At 35.1% G+C, this 25,523-nt stretch overlaps 3 protein-coding genes and 2 pseudogenes across 5 annotated transcripts; 2 read left to right on the top strand and 3 right to left on the bottom strand.

Annotated features, from left to right (window-relative positions):
* Positions 1 to 3,539: 3,539 nt before the first annotated feature.
* Positions 3,540 to 5,463, top strand: LOC104761294 (ABC transporter G family member 8 pseudogene; annotated as a pseudogene). Its single transcript, XR_015588460.1, has one exon. The product of XR_015588460.1 is annotated as an ABC transporter G family member 8 pseudogene (transcript).
* Positions 5,464 to 7,107: 1,644 nt separating this feature from the next.
* LOC104763413 (pentatricopeptide repeat-containing protein At5g52850, chloroplastic pseudogene) lies at positions 7,108 to 10,015 on the top strand (annotated as a pseudogene). Its single transcript, XR_015588900.1, has one exon. The product of XR_015588900.1 is annotated as a pentatricopeptide repeat-containing protein At5g52850, chloroplastic pseudogene (transcript).
* On the bottom strand, positions 9,894 to 11,483 carry LOC104761293 (putative NADH dehydrogenase [ubiquinone] 1 alpha subcomplex subunit 5, mitochondrial). Its single transcript, XM_010484359.3, has 2 exons — positions 11,044 to 11,483; positions 9,894 to 10,335 (listed from the first exon to the last, which is right to left on the bottom strand). The coding sequence occupies exons 1-2, from the start codon at positions 11,354 to 11,356 to the stop codon at positions 10,136 to 10,138; spliced, it is 513 nt and encodes a 170-aa protein (XP_010482661.1). The 5' UTR covers positions 11,357 to 11,483; the 3' UTR covers positions 9,894 to 10,135.
* Positions 11,484 to 12,726: 1,243 nt separating this feature from the next.
* LOC104761292 (putative WRKY transcription factor 27) lies at positions 12,727 to 14,493 on the bottom strand. The gene is made up of 3 exons (XM_010484358.3): positions 13,687 to 14,493; positions 13,471 to 13,584; positions 12,727 to 13,394 (listed from the first exon to the last, which is right to left on the bottom strand). Exons 1-3 carry the CDS (start codon positions 14,160 to 14,162, stop codon positions 12,884 to 12,886), a joined length of 1,101 nt encoding a protein of 366 aa, XP_010482660.1. The 5' UTR covers positions 14,163 to 14,493; the 3' UTR covers positions 12,727 to 12,883.
* Positions 14,494 to 22,314: 7,821 nt separating this feature from the next.
* Positions 22,315 to 25,487, bottom strand: LOC104761291 (notchless protein homolog). Its single transcript, XM_010484357.3, has 12 exons — positions 25,177 to 25,487; positions 24,978 to 25,059; positions 24,794 to 24,883; positions 24,561 to 24,686; positions 24,350 to 24,477; positions 24,056 to 24,255; positions 23,701 to 23,764; positions 23,383 to 23,493; positions 23,142 to 23,276; positions 22,859 to 23,056; positions 22,695 to 22,751; positions 22,315 to 22,597 (listed from the first exon to the last, which is right to left on the bottom strand). The coding sequence occupies exons 1-12, from the start codon at positions 25,327 to 25,329 to the stop codon at positions 22,514 to 22,516; spliced, it is 1,428 nt and encodes a 475-aa protein (XP_010482659.1). The 5' UTR covers positions 25,330 to 25,487; the 3' UTR covers positions 22,315 to 22,513.
* Between the last annotated feature and the right edge of the window lie 36 nt (positions 25,488 to 25,523).

Below are 25,523 nucleotides of genomic sequence, written 5' to 3'. Positions count from 1 at the left end.
TATGTATTTTAGATGCTTCCGAAGTAATAGTGAGCAGCATATAAACAAATTCAATGCGTGCAATGGATCAGTCTCATAACATTCTGTGCAGAATCATGATACAAGATCCGCTCGGAACTCAAAAACAAAAAAACTAACACATGATTTCTTCTTTGTTCTAGTATAGTGTACATTTTAATTTGTCAAAACAATAATCATCAACATCATGTCAATTAATACAGAAATAAATAATGAACACTGTCAATATCATGTCGAGAACATCCACCTCATAAGGAAGCAAGGAGCAATCGACGCCGGTGAACCATACACGTGGCCAAGGCTCAAGATTCCCACAAGAGGAAGAATACGTTGCACCTTGGAAGCGACACGATACCGTTTACCTACATAGAACAAAAAGGAACTTCTATAAATCTTGTTTAGTTTTTGAGTTTTTAGTTTTCGTTAAGACTTTTGAAGTAGATTTTGTTGTCCCCTCTTCTTAGATTCTTCTTTAGATGCTAATGTAGGACCAATATGTCTCCGACCAATTTAGCTTATTAACGTTTTCAACTTTATTTGTCCCGCAAAAAATGTCAATCTGTCTGTTTATGTATAAACACAATGGCCTAATCATCATATACTGTGTTTATAGATGATCTGTACTTAGACATATATTTGATCGATTGTTATGATTAATAAAAGAAGATGGTAGTTTGAGTTGAGGTTCTTTTACATTACTCGAGGTCCCTATGCTTATCATGGGATTTTGAATGCATTGCATGTGACTGTGTGTGATTAAAAAGAGCATATTTTATTATATCTAATCACTGACTAATTTGATATAAGAGGAATTAGTGTAATAAACCCATTTTAATTACTGTTTTAATATCCTCTTTGATCGGTATTTTAAAGATAAAAAACTGTAGGGAACGAATCCTTTGAGTCGCAATGCATATTGCATGTATGACTTCATGAATCATGAGCTACAATATATGAGATCAAAGGCTTCTCAACAAAAAGATGTTTGAGGTTGTGAGACGTTACCATATGTAAACATGACTTCAGATATACACGTACGCACTCACTTTTTTACAGAACGTTCAAAGGCTAATAAGCTGTAAGATTTGTGTTTTTGGATTCTTTAAGTCTCGGTGATTAAAAACACATATTTATGTCCATCTATATATAAAAAAATGCTTGTCAAAATGTCCATAATGTAAGTGAAATGCTAGAGTCATGACTTCAACTCATGGCGAGTGTACTGCTAATTGCTTAATGTGTGTGTTGAAAAGTAATATATTCATACTTTAGCAGAAACAATTGACAAACAAAAATAAGTTGAACTATGAATATATATAATTAGATTACTACGAATAATAAATTTATGAAATCATTCATTTGGAATCATATGTCCATGGAAATCGGAGATTGCAAAGTAGAAATGAATAATACTTAAAATAAAATAAAACTAATCGAACCCATGTTCAAGGAAACCTCGGAGGTTGCAGTTATAAATGAATCATATAATTCATACAATAAACTAAACTAAGAAAGTTGAATATTTGGCTTTTGTCTCCTTACAACGAAACATCATTTTTGTCAACGATACATCATCTAGTCTATAATTCTATACTATGATTATTTCGATAAGTGATATTTGTCCATCCAATTTTGTTTTCGTTTATTTATTTACGGGCTATAAATAGGTTTCAGAAAGCCCATCATGTATAGGCCCAAGTAAACAATTATAGCTTTATTATTTCGCCCTATATTCTCCATTTATTGCAGAAATGCCTTAACATCATACAAAACAGTCCTCGATGAAGTAATAGACAAATTCTCAAGTCAGAAACTCAATTAAGCATCTAATCGCATTCTTCAAAACCTTTTCTCTTCTTTAAGGCTAGTGTTTCTGTGTTGATACGAAGGTTCTTGTAAAATTAACAATTTTAGTGGAAAAAATAAAGTTTCAAACGGGATATATGATATATCATTAAATCATTTAGAAGAAAACATTATTATTAAAGTTGTTTGAAGAAAAAAGCTATAAAAGGTGATTTATTATGAACATATAGCTAAATAACAACGTTAATTAATGACAAACGAGTTAAATGATAGTAAAATAAAATTTCTACTGTCTTATTTATACTTTATCATTTGTTTAAATTTTTTTTTCATTTTAAAACATAAAAATATATTATAAACCATTAATTAATCTACATAAGAAAACTTAATCAAAAACAAGTAGTAAACCCAAGCTGAAGTCTAATTGTTCCAAACCAAATATCTCTTCTCTTGACTGGGGTAAATAGATAAAACTGAAATATTTAGGTTGATTTGTGACATAAAAACTAGTACGAGGGGGATGTCTTTAAGTATTATAGTTTTCCAACCTGGATCCGAATAATATAAAACCCAGGTGGTTCTATGACCAACGGGGATATACATGAATTTTAGAAAGCCCATCATGTTTAAGGCCTAAGTAAAATTTCTATCTTGTTTTGTATTTCTATATATTATTTCTCGTACGCTTTAAGGTTTTACCTAGTAGTATAGTTTAAAGATCGGTAATTAGAAAAACATAACGACAAGCTTATATCAAAATCGTCACTATCTAATTATTAAAGATTTTGAGTGTGATTTTTTAAAAAATGTAACATGTTCTCTCACCCGATATATCACATTATTTGGTCAAACAACTGTGAACGGCAAAAAAATAAAAAATTAATGTGAATGTTGCACATTTACTAGTTCATAATACACGTTCATTACTTTGTCCAATAACACGCTATTTTTACACAATATCACATTGTTATGCACTAAACCACACAATTTTGCCTGAATACATAAGGATCGTTTGGTTTTGAAAATGTCTTTTCATTTTATCTAGTTAAAATAGCCGTAAGTTAAAATGTTTTTAACAAAATATTCAGAAGTGCGAGCCAAATTAAGACAGGAGTTCACGGATTGTAAAAAACAAATAATAGAGGAGAAATGTTGTGATAGAAAACAGTAGGCCCGTGACCTTATTACAATCCGTTCTCCTTTGTATTTTTCTTATACTATATGTTTCCACATCATTAATCTCTGTATACACACATGCATATATATATATATTACTCATACTTATTTAATGGTATTTATGGTTGCTAGCATATGATATGAGTATATATGAAAAATGTAGTGTTACTTAAATTCTTTTGTCCACATGTTTTTAACTTTTTAACTCGTTCTTGGCCTTATTCATACTTGTCGATTCTTTGGATATATCGCTTAAATTTCTGAAGAGTACTGAAAGACCGACACACACGAAGTTTATAAGTTTTTAAAATTTTTTGATATAAGAATAAAGGCTCCCATATGCATATATGAAACTTAATATTCATAATTTCATATACATCTAAGAAGCATAAACACAAAAGAATGCAAGAATCCAAAACTGTACTTCAAGGAAAAAAAATAGCAAACAGTTTAAAGAAAAGAGAAAAAAAAACCTAAAAATGTAAAGTCTTTTTTGGCTTACAACATTAAACTCCAAAATACATCATCACAAGACCATATAGAAAACATATTATAAAAATCTAATTCACTACACTACTCTTTCATCAACTTCTTCACTCTTACAAGTTTAAACCATATGGAAAACTCTGCGCTGCATCCGCCGGAAACGGCGGCCTACACACTAACCACCTCTTCAATCTCCTACACCAAACCCAAAACCTCTTTCTCCCCCATACGCTTCCCGGCGACTGAGCCACCCTCCTTTATCCTCCGCAACATTACTCTCACCGCTCATCCCACCGAGATCCTCGCCGTCGTTGGTCCTTCCGGCGCCGGAAAATCAACTCTCCTCGACATTCTCGCCTCTAAAACCTCCCCAACCTCCGGCTCAATCCTCCTTAACTCCATTCCCATTAACCCTTCCTCTTATCGCAAAATCTCTTCTTATGTTCCTCAACACGACTCGTTCTTCCCACTCCTCACCGTCTCTGAAACCTTCTCCTTCGCCGCTCGTCTCTTGCTCCCAAACCCATCAAAAGTCTTTGAAACCGTAACCTCTCTTCTCTCAGAACTTAACCTAACACATCTTTCAGACACAAGACTCGCTCAGGGCTTATCCGGTGGCGAAAGAAGAAGAGTCTCTATAGGTTTAAGCCTCCTTCATGACCCTTGCTTTCTCCTCCTTGACGAACCCACTTCCGGTTTAGATAGTAAATCCGCTTTTGACGTCATTCACATTCTCAAATCCATTGCTGTTTCAAGACAACGGACCGTGATCTTGTCCATTCACCAACCTAGCTTCAAGATTCTTTCTATCATCGATCGCTTGTTACTTCTTTCGAAAGGAACTGTTGCATACCACGGAAGGCTTGACTCCCTCGAAGGTACCTTGCTCTCCAAGGGATTCACCGTCCCTCCGCAGCTCAATTCTCTCGAATACGCCATGGAGATACTTCAAGAACTCCGAGAATCCAACGAAAACACCGACGTTATCACTCTTCCTTTAACTGATAACCGGAAACAGAGAGAAAAGCAGAGTATTGTTCGATATAGAACATCAAGAATCACCGAGGTAAGCCTTCTCTCGAGAAGATTCTGGAAGATCATATCCAGGACAAGACAGCTACTTCTAACCAATGCATTAGAAGCCCTTGTAGTTGGTCTTGTCCTTGGAACTATCTACATCAACATCGGAATCGGTAAAGAAGGAATCGAGAAAAGATTCGGCATGTTCGCTTTCACGCTCACTTTTCTCCTCTCTTCAACAACTGAAACCCTCCCGATCTTCATCAACGAGCGTCCGATTCTTCTGAGAGAGACTTCGAGTGGTGTTTACAGACTCTCCTCTCACATTCTCGCCAATACACTCGTTTTCTTGCCGTACTTGTTCGTTATCTCAATCATTTACTCTGTTTCGGTCTATTTCCTCATTGGTCTCTGCCCCACGTGGCAAGCTTTTGGGTACTTTGTTCTCGTGATATGGATCATTCTGCTAACGGCGAACTCTTTTGTTCTCTTCTTGAGCTCTCTTGCCCCAAATTACATTGCGGGGACCTCTCTCGTGACGATTCTTCTAGCGGCTTTCTTCTTGTTCTCCGGTTACTTCATTTCCAAGGAAAGTCTACCAAAGTACTGGCTTTTTATGTACTTCTTCTCAATGTATAAGTATGCATTGGATGCACTTCTGATAAACGAGTACTCGTGCTTGGCCTCTAAGTGTTTGGTCTGGTTGGAGGAAGCTCAAACGAAGATCTGCGTGGTGACTGGGGGTGACGTGTTGAATAAGAAAGCACTTCATGAGAAACAGAGGTGGTTTAATGTTTATGTTTTGTTAGGGTTCTTCGTACTTTATCGTGTGTTGTGTTTTCTTGTTCTCCTTAGAAGGGTTTCAGGTTCGAACAGGTAACTTTTTTATTTTTTGCCTCATTACATTTTCGTTTTGTAATTTTTTAATTTCTTCATACTCTAAGTTAACTTACCAAATATCTCGGTATCGATCTTAATACTGTTATGAGATCTTTCGTAGACGTTCGAGAATTCAGGATCAATTATTCAACATATTCCTCTTTCTAATCACTTTTCAGTGGTAAACGAAGTGTATGCTATGTGGAGACATGTCACATACGATATATGAGATGTCATATTCAACGTTTTTTAGACATGTCCGGTTGCATTATTTTTCTAAGTAGTCTTTAAGAAAGATCTTGGCCGTCGAGTTTTCACTTATAATTATGTATGTACATGAACATCAGTCACATTTTGGAACTAGAGGTGAAAAATTTGTTATAGTATAAGGGGAAAAACGACAATAGTATGATGTGGACACGGTTCAATCTCTCTATCACAAAAAGAAACGAAATAAGTACCATACCTAGGTCCATTGATCGACCCACCTACACTAGTGATTACTAGTTCGAAATAAAGTTATGGTTGTAATCAAAAAGGAAATATTTATACTTTTTCTCAAGGTATGTGTAATAGGTTGTCACTAGATATAATTTATATGGAGACTGAAAACCATGGGCTAACTACTCGTTTACGAAAACTAAGTAACTAGAAGAAATAGTATATATACACTTTTCCTTATAGAGAAATTAAATCAACTCAATATGTGCTGAAGCTAAGATTTAGGTGGGGACTAGGTGAAAAAATAGATCATGGCATAGAAGAGTCACTTTGGTTTACTTGAAGCTTGGAGACAAACCTGTGGTCTTCACGGATCTCCATCTTCTTAATTTATATATAAACTCGAATTCTGATGTGAACGAAATATGTTATTCTAAAAGCAAAGATTTGTCATTTTGGTCACGTTGCCATCCCAAAAATGAAATGCTGCCTTGTCCTTGTTTGTTTCCTTGAAATTTAGTTCCAAGTGGAAGAGCAGTCATGAGTACAAATGTACATGCAAACATTGATATATATATATATATATATATTATATATATATATACACACACACAGAGACTCATGCATATAAATATCACAAATTGTGTTCACGGACTTGTTCGTTTGTCTACTGGCCCGTGAACGCCTTTTCCCTAAATCCCATTGTTACCAAACAAGATTTTGTTTGTCGTTATTGTTTGATTAACGAGTTTTGAATAACTTTACTAGGTCAATTTAAAAAATATAACAACACGAATCCAAACATGGTCAATTACTTTAACCGATTAAAAATGGATGCTATTTTTGTGTAACTCATCCGTTTTTTTTTATTTGTTGTGATGATAATGTACTTTTAAAACTCTTTTGTGGTTCATTCAAAGTTAAAACCAAGGAATTTTGGACCAATGTTCGTAAATCAATTTTCTCTCTCTCCTACTTTTAAATTGCTAAAGATAGCCAATAGTAACCATTTTACATAAATATTATATATATATTTTTTAATGAATTAGTCAAGGGAATGCAATTCTCAGAAATACTACTAAAATGAGTTTTTTTTTCCAAAAATAACATCTTTAGTATTTTTTTTCATAAAGTTATCAGTCACACAATTAAGAAAGCATTAGGTTAACAATTATAAGTTGTATGATAATTTATTGGTTGATAGTGTTGCACTGTTTTAAAATATAGTGTTTTTTCTTATATATATATATATATATTTTTTGTTTGTCGACATTTATGCATAATATTTTTAAATATAGTTATTTATTGTTTTGTTGTGTCATCATGTTTCATATATTTTGAGTACTTGTGCTTTGTTGTTTCCCTCCAAACTAAATCAGTTTGTTTAAGGGCAAATCTCAACAGCGATGTGAAAATTTTAAAGTTTCGACCTTTTTTACGTCTTCAAACTTTGACGCAACAGAGAATGACGAACAAAGTAGCGGCAGCAGCTTCATCATTTCTCTCTCGCACTAACGAATTGGGTACTCTTCAACAATCATGTATTCGGATACTCTCCTTTTGCGAATCGAATTCATCTCGCATTGGTTTACACATCCACTGCCCTGTGATCAAGTTTGGTCTTTTAAACAATCTCGACTTATGCAACAATCTTTTGAGTCTTTACTTAAAAACCGATAGTATATGGAACGCACGTAAACTGTTCGATGAAATGCCGCAGAGAACTGTTTTTGCATGGACAGTGATGATCTCTGCTTATACTAAGAGCAAAGAGTTTGTGTCAGCGGTTTCGTTGTTTGGGGAAATGATGGCTTCGGGAACTCACCCGAGTGAATTCACATTTTCCTCGGTGATAAGATCTTGTGCTGGTTTAAGAGATCTCAGTCATGGAGCTCGAGTTCATGGTTCTGTTATAAAGACAGGGTTTTTGGGAAACTCTGTTATAGGAAGCAGCTTGACTGATTTGTATTCTAAGTGTGGGAAACTTAAGGAAGCTCGTGAACTGTTTAGTTCTCTTCAGAACGCGGATACTATCTCTTGGACTATGATGATATCTTCTTTAGTTGAAGCTCGTAAATGGAGAGAAGCGTTGCAGTTGTATTTTGACATGATTAAAGTTGGTGTGTCTCCTAATGAGTTTACCTTTGTTAAGCTTTTAGGTGCCTCTTCCTTTCTCGGTTTGGAGTTTGGTAAAATGATTCATAGCAACATAATCGTTAGGGGAGTTCCGCTGAATGTTGTATTGAAGACTTCTCTTATTGATTTCTACTCGAGATTCTCTCTGATGGAAGATTCTTTGAGGGTTTTGAATTCGACTGGAGAACAGGATGTGTTTCTTTGGACGTCTGTGGTATCAGGGTTTGTAAGAAACTTGAGAGCCAAAGAAGCTATTGGTACGTTTCTTCAGATGCGAGATTTGGGTTTGCAGCCCAATAACTTCACGTACTCTGCAATATTGAGCTTGTGTTCATCTATCCGGTCGCTAGAGTTAGGCAAGCAGATTCACTCACAAATGATTAAGGTTGGCTTGGAGGGAAACACTGATGTCGGGAATGCACTTGTAGATATGTATATGAAGTGCTCAGCATCAGAAGTAGAAGCTTTGGGAGTCTTCGCAGCAATGACCTCACCAAACGTCATCTCTTGGACAACATTAATCTTAGGTCTTGTTGATCACGGGTTTGAGCAAGATTGTTTTGGACTATTGATGGAGATGGTAGCACAAGGGGTAGAACCTAATGGTGTTACTCTATCTGGTGTTCTCCGAGCCTGCAGCAAATTGAAGTCTATAAGACAGGTACTAGAGATCCATGGATATCTACTCAGAAGACACGTAGATGGTGAAATAATAATAGGGAATTCACTCGTTGATGCATATGCCAGCTTGAATAAGGTGGATTATGCCTGGAAAGCGACTAGGCTGATGGACAGGAGGGATGATATCACTTACACGAGCTTGGTAACGAGGTTTAATGAGTTGGGAAAGTACGAAATGGCACTAAGTGTCATCAGTCATATGTTTGCAGATGGAATCAGAATGGATCCTGTTAGCTTAACCGGGTTTATCTCAGCGTCAGCCAACTTGGGCGCTCTTCTAAATGGGAAACATCTTCACTGTTACTCAGAAAAATCCGGGTTTTCTAGCTCGGTTTCGGTTTCAAATAGTCTTGTTGACATGTACGGTAAATGTGGTCTCTTGGAAGATGCAAAGAAAGTTTTCGAAGAAATAGCTATGCCTGATGTGGTTTCATGGAATGGGATGGTATCTGCTTTGGCATCAAACGGTTGTATTTCATCTGCTCTATCTGCATTTGAAGATATGAGGATGAAAGGATTCGAGCCCGATTCAGTAACGTTCGTGATATTGCTCTCTGCTTGTAGTAACGGAAGATTAACAGAGATGGGACTTGAGTATTTCCAATCAATGAAGGATACTTATAACATTGAGCCACAGATAGAGCACTATGTTCATCTGGTTGGTATCTTAGGTCGTGCTGGACGGCTAGAGGAAGCAACAGGAGTTCTAGAGACAATGCAGTTAAAACCAAATGCTATGATCTTCAAAACATTGTTAAGAGCTTCTAGATACCATGGGAATCTGTCTTTAGGAGAAGATATGGCCAACAAAGGCTTAGCACTTGCACCATCTGATCCAGCATTCTACATTCTTTTGGCTGACTTATACGAAGAATCTGGAAAACCAGAGTTGGCCCAAAAGACTAGAAACTTAATGAGTGAGAAGGGTTTGGGTAAGAAGCCAAGCCAAAGCTCTGTGGAGGTTCAAGGAAAAGTTCACAGCTTTGTCAGTGAGGATGTTACTACAATGGTAAAAACGAGTGGGATTTATGCAGAGATAGAATCGATAAAGGAAGAAATCAAAAGGTTTGGTTCTTCATACCGAGGTAATGAAAACGCAAGCTTTCACAGTGCAAAACAAGCTGTTGTATATGGTTTTATCTATGCATCACCACAAGCTCCGGTTCATGTTGTTAAGAACAAAATCCTGTGTAAGGACTGCCATGATTTTGTATCTATCTTGACCCGATTAGTCGATAAGAAAATAACTGTTAGAGATGGGAATCAAGTACATATCTTTAAGAATGGCAAATGTTCTTGCAAAAGGGAAGAAACAACATATGTATTCTCCTATGAGGCTTTTAATAAGAATGATAAAACACTTTTGTGAAAAGCGTACAACATTGTTATAGTTTTGAAAGTTATTAAGCAATTTATTCATAGGCTGACCACCAATTCGGGAACAACTCTAGCCACAAAAAAGCAACAAGCACACAACTTGTAAAACTGGAAGTTACTCCTTCAACTGTGGGTCGCTGGAGCTAGTAGCAGCAGGGATTTCTGTTTTGGATTCCGAAAGTAGACCTTCAAGCGTTTTGTAGAACTCTGCAGGAAGAGGACCAGGTCGGTGCTGAGGAACGTGCTTTGGAATCGGTGCATCGTTCTCAATTACTTCACACTCGTAGTCATCTGGAACACCCCAAGGGTCCCATTCTGCACAAGCAAACATATTGTATTACAACTCCATGGTGAACAAAGTATCGTAAATGGCAAACTCAGAATAAACAAACCAAACTATAGAACGCTGCAAGTCTGCCCTGTAGCATATTACAACCAAAGAATGTTACAAGGCTCAAACAATAGCTACTTCTATAAAAGACAATAACATTTCATAAAACCAAGAAATAAGATCACTGAAAGAGAGCTTTCACAGGCACTATCACTAATGTATAGATAACTGCAAAGCAAGAACACTAATACATGCCACACACCTATGTATCATTGAAGCAAAAACCGTACCAAGCTTTCACCCATACGCCAGAGTTAGCAAATAATATAAAAAGGTCGACTTTTGCATTCCGTTACTTGCATTTCAGTTTCAGCTGGAAATTTCAATAAACCTTTACATCATAGAGACTCACCAATGCAATGCTCAGTGTTCAGTTTCTGCTAACCTATTGCCCCATCCACAAAGCCTCAAAAAATTAATATTCTCATTTTTCCAAACCCATTTCTTGAAACAAATCAATCTTTTAGTCCAATTGTTCATAATTTGTTCCCTAACTAGCTATGCAGAGTAAAATCAAATCCCAAATGTTTCATTATACATCACCAGCGACCTAACAAGGTAACCTCAGTGATTCATCCACAAAACCGAATCAAAAATATCAAATCAATCATAGATTCGAAGAGGGAACGAACCAATCATTTTCCCAATGAGGGTGAGCTCATCGCGTGCCTCTTCGATAAGCTCTTCAACCTGACCACAACCAAGCCGTTTCTCAATCACCTCCCAATCTTCTTCTTCCTTGCATACACTGAGACGGTGGCGCGTGAATGCTTCCACAGATTTACGGTATCCTTCATCCTCCGGTACGGCTTGGATCTCCTTTAGGGTTTTGTTATAGAGATCGATCAACACCACTCTCGCGTTCGGAACAACGTCAAGCCCAACGATCCCCGTAGTCTCCTTCACTTTAGCCAATAATGGCCGTCCGATTACCCGTAGAAACATCTCAACCGTTGGATCGCTGCTCCTCTCTCACTCCTCAGCTCCGGCGAAATCTCAGATATGTTTGTTGTTGTTTGTTTACAGTGTCAACTCTCACTTTTTCAGATGGCGAAGAAACGAAAGAAGCTATGGGCCGATGTTTAGTTAAATGGGCCTGTTATACTAATATACATATGACTGGGCTTTTGTGTTCATCGCATATTCGCATCATTAAGCATATTATTAATCCTATCTTGTTTTTTTTTTTAACATCCTAGTAATTAATTCTAGTTCAATTGGTGATTATTTTATATTTTAAAAATCTAGTTTTTTTTTTTAATTCGTGAGTTGGGGACCATAGACAATATGGCCAACTCTTACGTTAGATATTTTTTAAAAAAGGAAACTTTTTTTTCCCTCAATTTGTATTGATTTTTTTTGGTTACATTAAATGCTTGTTCACTAAAGTAATAAGATAACACTTCCAAAAAAAAAATATTTAGTAATTAGTATAAGATAAGATGAGAGGTAACAACAACTTGCATGCCCATCTTTCGTCATAAGAATCTGGACAGACCAATACTAATTTTTTTTTGAAAAACCGTAATTTTGTCATAGGCTTATTCTATTAAAATGATATCAAAAACGACCCTACTTTAGTTAATTCTAGAGACGTTTAATTGCAGGATTTTTCTAATACGAACAAATAAGGAAATAAAATATGTTTGACCGACGCTTGGGATTACGACAAAAATAACATATTGTAGTATTTTTAAAAAAGCTGATAGTAATAAAAAAAGGTTGACCATTTAATAGAAGCCAAAGCACAAGGCACCACAAGTGGGACTAAAGACGCCAGATTTAGGGTCTTGTCTCGTGATATCAAAAACCGGAGTCTTTTAGTTCCCGGTCTGAACCGAATTAACTGTCGTCTAGCAGCTAGCTAGCTTCCCACATGATTATTTTTATTTCTCAATTATTACACTAAACCGATGTTTTAATTGTATAATTACTATCGTCATTAATTGATTCGAATTTTTTAACATTGTTCTCACTTCTCACTGCCAACTTTATTATTTTAGGCACATTAAAGTAGCTTTAAAAAAAAAGGTTTAGATTTAAACCTATATTTTGTTTGTTTCAGTATTTTACCTTTGTTTTTGTCAACCCATATTTTATTTTTATAAAATTAAAATATAGAGAGTTTGACAAAAAATTTGTTGCTTTTTGGTATTCATAGTTTTCATCATTACTGATTTATAAATTTGGGAGACAAGAAAAAGCTTTGGTATGTATATGCAATATCACTTTGGACCATATTATTAATCAAAAACTAATTTTGTAACTTTAGCTGTATTAGTCTAAACTCTAAACTCAACGAAGAAGAAACATGATTTATGACTAGTCATTCTTTCTCTGTCTCTCTATATATTTTTATAATAACACAATAAATGTCAAATTTTTAACAAATAAAAATAATAATTAAAAACTGACTTTTATCTTTTTTTTTTGTTTTTTTTTTTTTTGTAAATTGAGATTATTCGTCTTCCATCATCCACCACCGTCACCGGCGGATCCGGCGGACCAAGAGGAAAAATTACCAGCGAAGAACAAATCATCTCGATCTCTCACCGCTAAATTAGGTATCAAAAGATCATCCATGTCATCATCTTCACCAACATCTTCATCATCTTCTTCTTCTACTTCTTCTACATCTTCCTCTTCGTCTTCCATGTTGACTTCTTGACTAATCATATCTTCATCTCCGTTGGTTCCTTGAACGTCGTCGTTTCCTTTCAACGGTGTCGTCGGTGAAAGATGTATCTCTTCTTTAACCGCATTAGACCCAAGAACGGTTTGACCTGACGAGTCGGGTTTAGGAATCGGGTTAACGGGTTGAGATTTGTTTCGAGTACTACCCGCGAGAGAGTTCCGGTGAGTTGGACGTGGATGAGTGTGTTCTCCGGTGTAAGTGACTATGAAGATATTAGGATCTAAATTACTTCTTTCAACTTGTTTTCGAGCTAAACATCCTTTTGAGCTACTGCATCTATAGTAATTCCTGTTTTTATGTAATAACACATTAATTAAACTTTTTTTTTTGTCGAGAAAAAATTGAGAAAAAGAAGAAAAAGGACCTTGGATAAGGAGAGCCTTTGATGGGTTTTTGACCGTATTTACGCCAAGCCCACATATCAGAAGAGAGATTCTCTTGCGTTACATGACATATGGTTCTCTTTTGCTGATTCTTTCTGTGTAATTATAGCAACAAAACAAAAGAAAACATAGGTTTAAATAAAGTAACTTTTGTATAGTAAGAGATGGGGTTTATTAATCGATGAAACCAAACCAACCTTTTTCTAGATCGAAGAGGAGGTTGAGATTGTTGTTGAAGAAGCTGGTCGCGTTGACCTCTGAAAACAAAGACAGAAGAAGAAGTGGGCGGTGGGAAAACCCTAACACCTAGAGGAGGTTTCTGATCTTGTGATTCGAGAAGTAGTTGTTCTTGTTTCATTGAGACATTAGGAGCTGGTGATGAAACTATAGGAGGAGGAGGTGGAAGTAGAGGAGGAGGAGACCAAGTTGTAGTAGTAGTAGTAACGGGTAAAAAAGGTTTGCAAGACTCTTGTAGCTCGTTGCAAGAAGAAGAAGAGTCTCTGTCTCCATGGATGTGTGTGAACAGAGGAGGAGGAGGAGGATCTTGTTGTTGTTTACAGTTTCCTCCGTCGTCTTCATGACCAACACAAGAGTTGGTGTTTATAGTAGCTGTGGAAACAGAGGAGCTGCAGCTTCTGACGACGGCGAAGAGATCCCAATCCTCGGAGGACATGGCCGTGATCTTGAATTCCTGGGTTTTTTTTAGGAAAAGCTTGTTTACTTTTTTGCTTCTGATGGTGAGGAGAGAGAGAAGGAGACAAACTATGGCGTAAAGGACGGCGCTGACTTTTTCTTTGTCGAAAGAGTGAGAGAGAGAGAGAGGGAGTATGGAGGGATTGGGGCAGTGTCCGAGAGGAATCGATGGGTGGGAGAGAGAGCACTTGACTTGCCATTCTTTTCAATTATTTATACATTTGACAAAAAACAAATTTTTTAACTTTTGATGGGTTTACACTTTTCATATCTTCTTTTCTTATCTCTTTTTACATGTTTATACTCAAATAGATAATATTATGATGTAGGCTTACATCATATATGATAATATTTGAAAGAGTATAATAAGATTGGCTAAGTAATATTTTCATTTTTAGAAACGTTTAAAAAAGTAAAAATAAATAATGTATATCAATGATTTGTTTTCGATGCGTGATAAAATAATGTTAGAGAGAAATGTTTGTTTCCGAAAATGAAAAGAATTTTTTTGGAGTGTGGCAAAATTTCGGCTAGTAAATTTTTGTAACGTGTGATAAAAGATTGTATCGAATTATTATATCGATATTAAATTTAAAAAGACAGTCTTTGATTTTAGAACATGTTTTTATTACTAGACGACAAATTTACAATAACGTTCTTATAGGTGAGGAAATTTTTCATGATTTACGAACAAACAAACATTGTAAATGAACTTAAGATCCACCCAACAAGCATTGAAACACTAACATGTTTTTAGAAGTTTTTTTTTGGTTATACTGAATATACATTTCTATCATTTGTCTCTAAATTTTTTTGAATCCAACTGTTTTTGTTTCATATATGAATTTATAATTTTTAAGAGAAAAACTGAACAAGCCTAATGTCATGATATGAAAACATTAATTTTTGTAATATGGCAAAAAAAATTAGATTATTTGAATTTTGGAATTGGTCATAATTGATAATTATATTCAGCTATAAAGAGATACCAATCAAAAAATTTGTTTCAATAGTCTAGGAATTAAAAACTAGCTGTTTAAAGAAACTAAATCCACAAAATATATAGTTGAAAAGATAAATAGATAAAATGTTTTAAAATTTGGGGTTTAATAAAATTTTATAATAAAACATATCCAAACAAATAATTTTGCTTTAAGCGTGAATGTCAATGTTGAGGTAACACACAAAGAAGAAAGAAATAATAAAAAATTGTTGAAAAAGAACGTAACGTAAGTATTATTGTTCATTCATATAAAAGAATCCAAGAATGAAACAGCTTAAAAATGCATTAACACAACAAGATCAGTTTCTAGTTCTTCCTCAGAAACGAATCTCTGATTTTAGAGATATTTTTATGATTTTAAATGCTCACAAGATCTTACAAAAACAAAAGGTGAAAAGCACGAATACTCTTTTCACACCTCTCAAATCATAAGTTAAAAAAGAAAAAAAAAAAAAGAGAAAGAAAAAATCGTAAATATGGCAATGGTACGAATAATATTCGAACCAAACAAAGCACTCGCTTCACTTGTCACTCTCTCTACTTTCTTCTTTTTTGTTTTCCAATTTTTTGTATTTTTGTTATCTCTTATTACAGACAGAACACAATAGAAGAGTTCTTGTAATTTCGTAAGTGGAAGTAAGATACAGATTCTTGTTTTCTCTCTATTACAAAATCAAAATCAAAATCTTATCCCACAAAAGTTGCTTTTACTTTGACTTTATAAACCAAGTCAAAGCTAGGGACCACCACCATTGTTTTGTTTGGGCGCACACTAGCAGTACAAAAAGCGCAAAATAGTCATATGCAATGTTGGGCTTTGATTGTGTGCATCCGTGTTTATTTTACTTCCTTCTTTCTGATTCGTCCGTTGTTCTTACGCTCGTCAAGGCCGTACGATTTATTCGATGTATTCTTATTATAGATTGGTGAAATCTGTTGGTTAAGAAAACTAAATTGATTTTTTTTTTTGTTTTTAGATTTCTCAAATATTACAAGAAATTTTTTCATAGTATGTTTCAACAATTTAAGAGTATTTGGGACTCGAGAATTCCAAAAACTTATAGATGCCTATTCATTTGTTGGAACTTGAAATCTATATAAAGTATAAACTATGTATTGTGAGAATTTTGTTGTCAAGTTTTTTTTTTTTTGAAAAACATGTGAATTTCGTTAGGTGAAGGACTGCAGTAAATACAGATAGGTGATACACAAGCGAACCATCCTTGCCCAAAAATAATAAAAAACAAGGAGAATTCGAATCAAAACCGATTAATGAGTAGAGAACTAGTCATAATCCAGCCAGGTTTGGAGAAGATGCGTGAACTGCTTCCAATGTTGCTTTGCTAGGAGGGCATCTCGGATTTGGCGGTCTAGCTTCTTGAAGAGAACAAGAGCGTCAATGGAGATGTTGTTGTGATATCTGTTGTTTCGTTCCTGCCAAAGAGAGTAGAGGGTGGCCTGAGCAGCAAGACGACGGAGGCTGAGGGGGGAGATGGAATCTTTGGTATCATGCCAGACTGAGAACGCAAGCCAGATGTGGAAGGAGAACGCAGAATAGCCCAACCGATGGGTGACTTTGCTCCAAAGGACCTCGCTGATTTCGCAGTGGAGGAAAATGTGGTCTCTTGATTCCAAATGCGATCCACATAAGCAGCAGCATGGATCGAGTTGCATTCCCCATCTTGCGAGCCTGTCTCTTGTTGGTAACCTGTCCAAGTGCATCAACCACATGATAAAAGCATGGCGGGGGATATGACCTTTAAACCAGACGTGCTCTGTCCACGGTTGTAGAGACGATCTTTGTCGCAGGGCCTTCCAAGTCTTCTTGGTTGAGAACTGGTCAAGCTCCTCTGATTCAATACACCAAACATGAATATCCGGAGATGGACCAAGCGGAAGATGGAATGAGGTAAGATAGATTTGGAGTTCTTCTGCTTGAGCCTATTGAGCAGGTCGAAGAGCCCATCCAACATCAGAGCAAGCATTGGAGGCTGTTGCAGTTAACGGAATCCCTGTCTGAAACGGTCCGGTAGGCCCCATAAAGTCGATTTTGTTGTCAAGTTACAAGCTTAGTTGTTGATTACGAAAGTTCAATGCTATATTTTACGTCAGTTTTATAATGTGGAAAAAAAAATATTATCTGTCATAAGGACCCAGTTACACTGTTCTTCACTCATTTTGTTTTCTTGAAAAAAAAAAAATTACATGTATTGTAGACATATTTGTCAACTGTGAAGTAATGGGTAACGGCATACTATCTAAAAAGTTTGATTGAATTACAAGTTTGTGATCTAAAAATAGATATCCAAAAACGAAAATAGCTTTTTCCCAGCCACGTCTCTCATACCGTTTCATTAAAAAGCATTAAGAAAATCTCTAGTCCATCAATCTAGTGTTAAAGATGCCACTAATTGTAACGCTTTAACTTGTCTTTTGTAAATAAAACAAAGCTTTTAGGAGGGGTTAAAACTGTTTGCCAAAAAAAAAAAAAAAAAAAAAAGGAGGGGTTAAAACAATGTAAAGATTTATCCCTTTATATAAAGTGCTTTTTTGCCAAATGACACTACAAGTTAGCAATATATCCCATTTATTAATTTCATTTTAATTTGACAGTACTTTAGATATATTCGACAATTTTATATTATTTGACACTTTTTTTTGTTTGAAATAAATCTAACAAAGAATGTACTTTTACAAGATTATGAATTGTTTTGAGGATTTCATTAAAAAAAAAGAATTTGCACATCAAATTTAAAGTAACTTCTGAATCAGATTTATTGGTGACATCAACACTATTTTTAGACAATTTATATATACATTTTCTTTATCAAATATAACATGCATTATGACACAATCCAAAATTTATGACAAAAACGACAATTGCAAGTTACAAGCTTCTCCATTAGATCACTAGTGACTTTCAAAGGAAATAATTAGTCATTGGGTGTTACTTACTTCTCGTACAATATATATTCTATAGCAACAACACATCACAATGCACCATTACTATGGTTTGATAGATCGATATTTATGGAATCGACTAAAAAAGACCAATAAAATTGAGGAGGGATGGGTCCATTACATGACACGTGAGGTAAACGACAACATGTGATGGATTCGTTTCTAATTCCTAAAAATTATCATTTAAATTTTCCTAAGATGTTTTGAGTTAAGATTTGGAATTAATATCACTCGGAATTTCATCAACTCCTTGCTCTTTTTTTTTCTTTCTTTTTTTGGCTGTTGGAACTTTGCTTTTCTTAAAGAGATATTTTTTTCTTATATGCTTTATTTATCATCCATTTGAACCTTTTTTATAAATAACTTGAACACTAATAAGAATATTGTTGAATATATGGAAAACTTGTTAATTGTATATATTCTATAATAACACACATCACAATGCACCAACTGATGTGAATTTAAACTGTTCTCAGATTAAATGAACTAAAAAATCATTATACGAAAAAAGTTCCACATCAAAATTTTAATATATTACTTAGTTTACGTAGTATACAAAACATAAATCACTCTACTTATTTGCAAGTTGATCTTAAACTGGAAGCTCGTTGATCTAAATTTGTGTTGTAAACCATCTTTCTCATCAAATTGAATATAATAATTTGATCTAATTGCTGGTGTGTTTGAACTATATTTTTCTTGGGGCTAATTGGTGTTGGTTAGAGTTTCTTAATAGACTTACGTGTCTACTGACGCTTAATTGCATGTATAAGAAACGTTCAGTTATTATAAATATATCAAGTTCTTACTACACAATTTTAACATGGTACGAAAATTCTAGGGTTTGACATCGTGTTTAGATTGCTCAAGCCTTATCTTTGTTCCAACGTTCATTTTTGTTCTCCATGAAAAGTTGAACTAGTTTTGTTATTTTAGTGAAAACAATGTAACGAGTTAACGAAACGTATGGGAAAATAGTGAAGCTTACTGCTTACACAAGGTAAGGATTTGCCCAAAAAAAAAAAACACACACAAGGTAATGATTAGAGTAAACTCTCTCGGTCTTGGGTAAGTGAATTTATACGTGATTATAATCCAAGAGTGATTAATAAAATTATACGTGATGAGTTTTAATTCAATAGATCTTGTTTTCTTAAAAACAATGTAAACGAGTCGTCAACGAAACAATCAAGTAAGAAATCGTAAAAGAACTTTAATTTGATATTCATCTTCTAGCTTTGTTTCTAATTTCTGATTTTTAACGATATCAAAACTGACAGAGAGAAATTTACTTCTTCTCTTTCTTTCTTATTTCTAGAAACACGATTGTAACTGCCGATTTTTTGGCAACCCAAACGCTTACGCATGATGTTTTGTATTTAATTTGAATATCCTAATTAATTCATAACAAAATGGATTTAATTAATTTCAAATATCCGTTTGTTAATGGTTTCAAATCAACTCGGTTACGTACGTTGTATCATACTATCATGTAATTTGATTATTGGTGTAATCAGGTGAAGGCAGGACCGTCTTACGTCACATGCTCCCCCACTTCTTGTACTCCAATGCCAATGGAAGGCTGAAACATGCATGTGTTGGTCATTTGAGTGGGAAACCGGTTTATTTCATCTGACTAAGTCAACGACTCGAGTTGGATCAAGTCCTTTCTCACTCTTGTTGGTCATAATTAAACACTCTTGCTTTCGTAATTTCTCCCTAATTTTGCTGACTATTAATATGTTGTTTGTTTCCAACTATAGATGCGTAGCTGAAGTAATCCTCTCCAATATATATAGTCCCAATCACTACCAATATTATCTTCTTAATTAATTAGTCCATTTTTATAATTTATATATGACTTACAAAGTTTTGTTTTATACGGATTCATGTTGATTCCTTAAAATAATTCGAAGTTTCGAACAATAAGAAAACATAAAAGGGACTTTCTTGTCTTACTTCCTCCTTTATCCTCCCTTGAAAAACACACGAACAGAACATAATTAATCCTTTCAAATCACAATTTTGATGCTCCAAAACATAAGATTACAATTTAGTTTACATAAGTATGTACCAGTTTTTCGAAGTTGTATCCTAATTTTAAAAGTTCTAGGTCATGTAGTCTTGCAAACTAATTATTAGTTAGTCGTCATATATGATAGCATAAGCCATAATTAATTGAGTTGTTCTGATACAACCAACCATGCATATTTTAGCAATTGCTTTTTTTATGAATCCGATCAGTTCTGATCCCAAATTGTGTAAAACATGAAAGCGTCATTCCACTTTGACCAAATTACTCTGAACGTTTTGGTTTAACATAAAATCTGAGCTTGCAAAATTGCATGTTAGATCACAGTATAAGAAGCTGCCAATCATTTTACATAAAGCTCAAACATTCACTATTTTTTTAGAAAATAAAAAGAATCACAAGTCAATAGGGTTCGTGTGTCAGGAAACACGTGCGTCTAACGCATGTCACGTGACCATTTTGTAGGGTGCAATTATAATTTGCACATCCAAGAGTGGAAGGTGGCCAAATAGACAAATTGCAGAAAAGATGACCCCAACCTTCTTATATAAAAAGTTGAAGCAAAAAGGCATCATTCTTATTACGAGACATGACTACATTAATCCCCACTATAATCATAACATTCACTGTCTATACTAAGAGTACACACCCTATTATGTTTGCTACTATAATGACAATAATTTTAAAGGTAACTAAAAGATAAGGTAACAATATTTCGAAAATAAAAGCTGTTAAATTCGTGTAATTTGAAAAGTTTAGAAGAAGAAGAAAAGAAGAAGAGATAATTACGATCATAACACATATAACATTAGTTTTTTCCCATCAAGGGGTCGGAATCAAAAAATTCTTGGACAATATTGAAGCATGTCTTTATTAAAATAAAGAGAAGGTATAGTACCAAAATAATATTCCATGAGTTATTCATTTTGCAACAAACTATCGAGAATATAACCCTTTACGAGCACAAAAGGTTTCTCTCATTCATGATTACCAAAAAGAATATGGCTTCAGCACACATAATTTATATACCTTTCCTTTTTTTCTCTCAAAAAATACCAAAAGACAAGAGAGAGAAAGAGGGATATATGCTTCTAGAAAAAAAAAAAAAACAAGGAATCAAACCCTAACATCCTCACTACATTCACATTGGTTTGTTTATAAAAATAAAAATCGAACTTACAAAAAAAAGAGAGCCTAATGTTGGAGACATGGAAAATATGTGGTTTTAATTAGGCAATATAAGGATGTATGATCATTTATGATAGGAAATAAAAAAAGATGAAATCTTATTATTTTTGGACCACATCCACTATAATGTATTTCATATTTGATGTATCATCTTTATTTTATTTTTGTTTTTTTCCTAAAGAAAAGACATCCAAAGGGAATGAAATGAGAGAGATGTTTGCTTAATGGTTACAGTTCCTTTCACTTCTTTTTTAGACTATATTGATTTCAATAGTTTGGTTTATGTCTAAAAGGCAATACAAAGCCAAAGATAGAGAGAGAGAGAGAGAGAGAGAGCTTTTGATGATCAAATTCCAAAACTCATTCCATGAATCAATTTGGTTGTCTCTATAAGAAGAATTCGCTGATATCTCTTTCTTCTTTCGGTAGAGGTGATGGGATGATAGAGAGAACCGACTAAAGCTTTTGGTCCTTACAAAGAGGGGCCATTAGAGAGAGGGAGAGATAAGAATAAAATGATGTGACGGTCGCTATCACTTGGTACTGATCGTGAAATCTTCCACGACCACGTTTTGGTTTTTGTGGGTTTGGTTGGTTTGATTAGGAGACTGAGCCAAGGATCATTTCTGAAAACCTGGCCCCTAGCTCTCTTTTTTCATTGGTTTGGCAAATGACAGCGATACAAGATCAACCCCAAGTAACATTTTTTCCGTTGTTATGATTATGTCATGTCTATATATATATATACTCTATATAACTAATCCATGGTGATTAAATGGTCCAAAATTAATAATGTATGTTGAGAGATTTCTCATTCTGATTGTCATTTTAATAATGGTTGACTCAGAAGCCAGAACTGGTCCAATTAGTCCTAGCCTCCTAGGGCAAAATTATTTTATTATATAGCCACTACACCTCTATGTGTGCATGATATAATGTAATAGCTAATGTAAAAAAGGCTTTTATGTTACCTTCATATATAAAAGTAATAACTTAGAGGGAAGAACAAAGAGGTTTTTTTACTAAGCATAAGATCAAAAAGCCCATAGAGAAGCATTGAAGTGCAGAAACCAAACAAGTTGAAAGAGCTAAAATATGTGTAAATAATTGGCAGACTAAACAAAAAGCTCCACGATGCTCTTCCATCTTAACCCTGCCATAGCTTCAAAACTCTATCTTTACCACCAGAAACTACTTTCTCACCATCTGGACTCCAATCCACAGCGTAAACCTATGACCAACCAAGAAAACGCAAAAGGGTTGCAAAAGTATGAGAAGAAGGAGATTGACATATGGGTAAAAATTTTAAGCTTGGAAGCTGTTTATACCTCATCGGAATGCCCAGGAAGATCTTGTTTTAACTTTTTCGTCCTAATTTCCCATATCTGTGAGAGTACCAAACTTTCTTATTTAGAAACTGAGGGATATCTCCAGTAAAGAGTAGGAATGACATTTCATGAGTTACATCATTATATAAAAGCAAGTTTTTTACCTTGAGAGTAGAGTCTTTACTGCCACTCAAAAGCATTCTACTGTCTGCGGACCAGCTGACCTGATAAACAGGTCCAACATGGCCCCGGAAAGCTGTAACGAATTGTCCTGTAACACCATTCCATAGCCTAACTGATTTATCAAACGATGCACTTGCAATCCATTTTCCATCAGGTGAGAAATAGACATGATTTACAAGCTGTTGAATTGACCAAATTATACGTAAACAATCAGAAAGAGAACCAAAAACCTCGGCGAAAAGAATGAAGTTTTCAAGAAAGTACCTGTTGATGACCAGTCAAACGCTTTTTAGATTGTTTGCTAACAGAAGGTTCCCAAAGGAACATTGTAAAATCATCAGAACCAGACACTAATCTTTCAGGGGCATCCCCTTTTGCTTGGTTGTATCTTTGGAGTGCCTATAATAAAGAAGCCAGCGAGTTTTGCAAAGGGAGAGATGAAAATCAGGGTAAAAGAACAAAACTGATCTCAATTCTCAAGTGTGGAATGGAGCGAGAAGCTTACCTTTTGCTTTTCTTCATTTGGAGGGTATTGTCGTCCAGTGTGGTCAAAAGCTCCTGTTCGGAGAACATATTCTGTGCTCAATGCTAGGGAGTTAATCCAATGCCCATGCCCCTGAAGTAACAGTGAAAATTGAGGTGGTAAAAGTGATACTTTGGTGAATCTGAACAAGCTACGAACCACACATTCAGAACATGAAACACATAGAGCAATTTATCAGCATACGATCTCTCAAGATACAAGAAGGATGGGGAATGTGTCTGATACTAGTGCAATGGAAAGATGATCAGAACACATTTCAAAACATGGCTAAAACTTTACCTTCAATTCACGAATGAGCTTCCCCTGAGTGGTCTCCCACATCTTTATCGTGCAATCTTGGGAACTGCCAAACACAAAACAGATATTTATATAGAATGCAAGAGAAAAAGATAATGTTATGTATGTAAGAAGAAGTGATCATGGAACTTAAACATGGAGGCAAGTACTCAGTGATTAACAAGATAAAGAGACTGCAAATTAAGTTCATTTCATTATCTGGTTATCAGATATAATATGAAAGACAATGAAATGATCTAAGCTATTAACTATAAACTACAATGAAATGTTAGTCAACACAAATTGGACACCACAGTTAAAAAGACAACAAGAAACATTTCACATATTAGTAACATACCCTGTATATATAATTCCATCTCCACCCCATTTGACACAAGTCACAGCAAGCGTGTGTCCACTGAGACAAATTATAGATTTTTTCAGTGTAATATCCCAAATCCTTGCATCCCCATCTTTACTAGAAGTTACAAATCGACGGCATGGAGAACTAAGGTGGACTGGTTCCCACGAGATACCAGTAATCCATTTCTTGTGACCCTAAGAAAAAGTTGAAAAGCAACTGTAATAAGTAACAAACCAAAACAAAAGAGCAATGGAAAAGATCAACCAATATCAAATATATAGGACTAACTGTAAGTGGGCTGCCTTCTAGTTCTCCTTTCTTTGGATTCCAACAACAGATTTCACCGGATTTACTACCACTCACAAGATGCTTACCATCCGGAGACCAAGCAACTGTGAGAACCCAATTCTTGTGCCCTGAAAAGGTTAGCGATTTAACCATTAGTAGGAATCTAAAAAGGGAAGTAAAATGAGAGATGATGGTGAGGGAAAGTTCTAACCTTTGCAAGTAAACAATGGAGTTTCAGTGTAGAGATCCCAAAGCCTGACAGTGGTGTCACCTGAACCACTAGCTAATTGCTTACCGTCAGGACTAAATGAAACACAAAGCACAGCTTCCTCGTGACCTACAATATAGAAAACAAACCAAATAAACTCAAGTAAGCCATTGGCACTTAGTTAATCTCCAATATTAAACAACTCTGAAACGGAGGAAAGCAGTATTATGACATACCAGCAATAGTTTGAGAGCAACGGTTAACTGGACGGATTCGAAAAACAGCTTGTTGTTGATAAACAATAGTCAAAACCTTCTCCACAGACACTGAAACCCACAATTTTACATGAAGCTTTTAATAAGATTTTCATAGAGCCATAAGACACACACACACCAAAATGCTTTACGAGTGCTTTTTAACCTTTGTTTTTCTCCAAGTAAGTTCCTACAGGTACAAGAAGCTCTTCGTCTGATACATAGAAACTATAAGGTAACATCTCCTCCTGAATCATCATTAACATTAATTAGCATAAAGTTCATCACTACCTAAACTACCCATAAACGAAAAAATCAATTCTTTAAGCCAAATTTGAGTTAAAGAAGAGAGAAGAGATGGTTACGTTGTTGAGGAAGTTATTGACGAGGTGAGTAAGTTGCAAAGGACCAGCATTTTGAGGGATATACATGGCGGAACCCAAATTAGTTCCTTCTGGGTCTGTTAACAGACACATCACCGTCTTCCCCATACCTGCGTCGACCGTATCCATGGTCATCGTCGTCGACGAGTTCAGCAATAAAAGACCGACCTGTGTGAGTTAGGTCTTTCTTTTGCCGTCTGAGTGAAGAAGAGAGAAGAAGAAGGAACGGAGGAGGGGAACTCAATTAGGTCTTTTATATTCTATGACCCGACCCGAAACTTTTTCAAGTGAATGGGCCTAAAACTACTAAACCGTTTGTTAAAAAAGAA

The sequence above is a fragment of the Camelina sativa genome, chromosome 18 (genome assembly GCF_030686135.1).
Source record: "Camelina sativa cultivar CO46 ecotype springtype chromosome 18, ASM3068613v1".
NCBI classification, from domain to species: domain Eukaryota; kingdom Viridiplantae; phylum Streptophyta; class Magnoliopsida; order Brassicales; family Brassicaceae; genus Camelina; species Camelina sativa.
The sequence above is the reverse complement of the archived record's forward strand: the minus strand, read 5'-3'. Positions and strand labels throughout refer to the sequence as shown.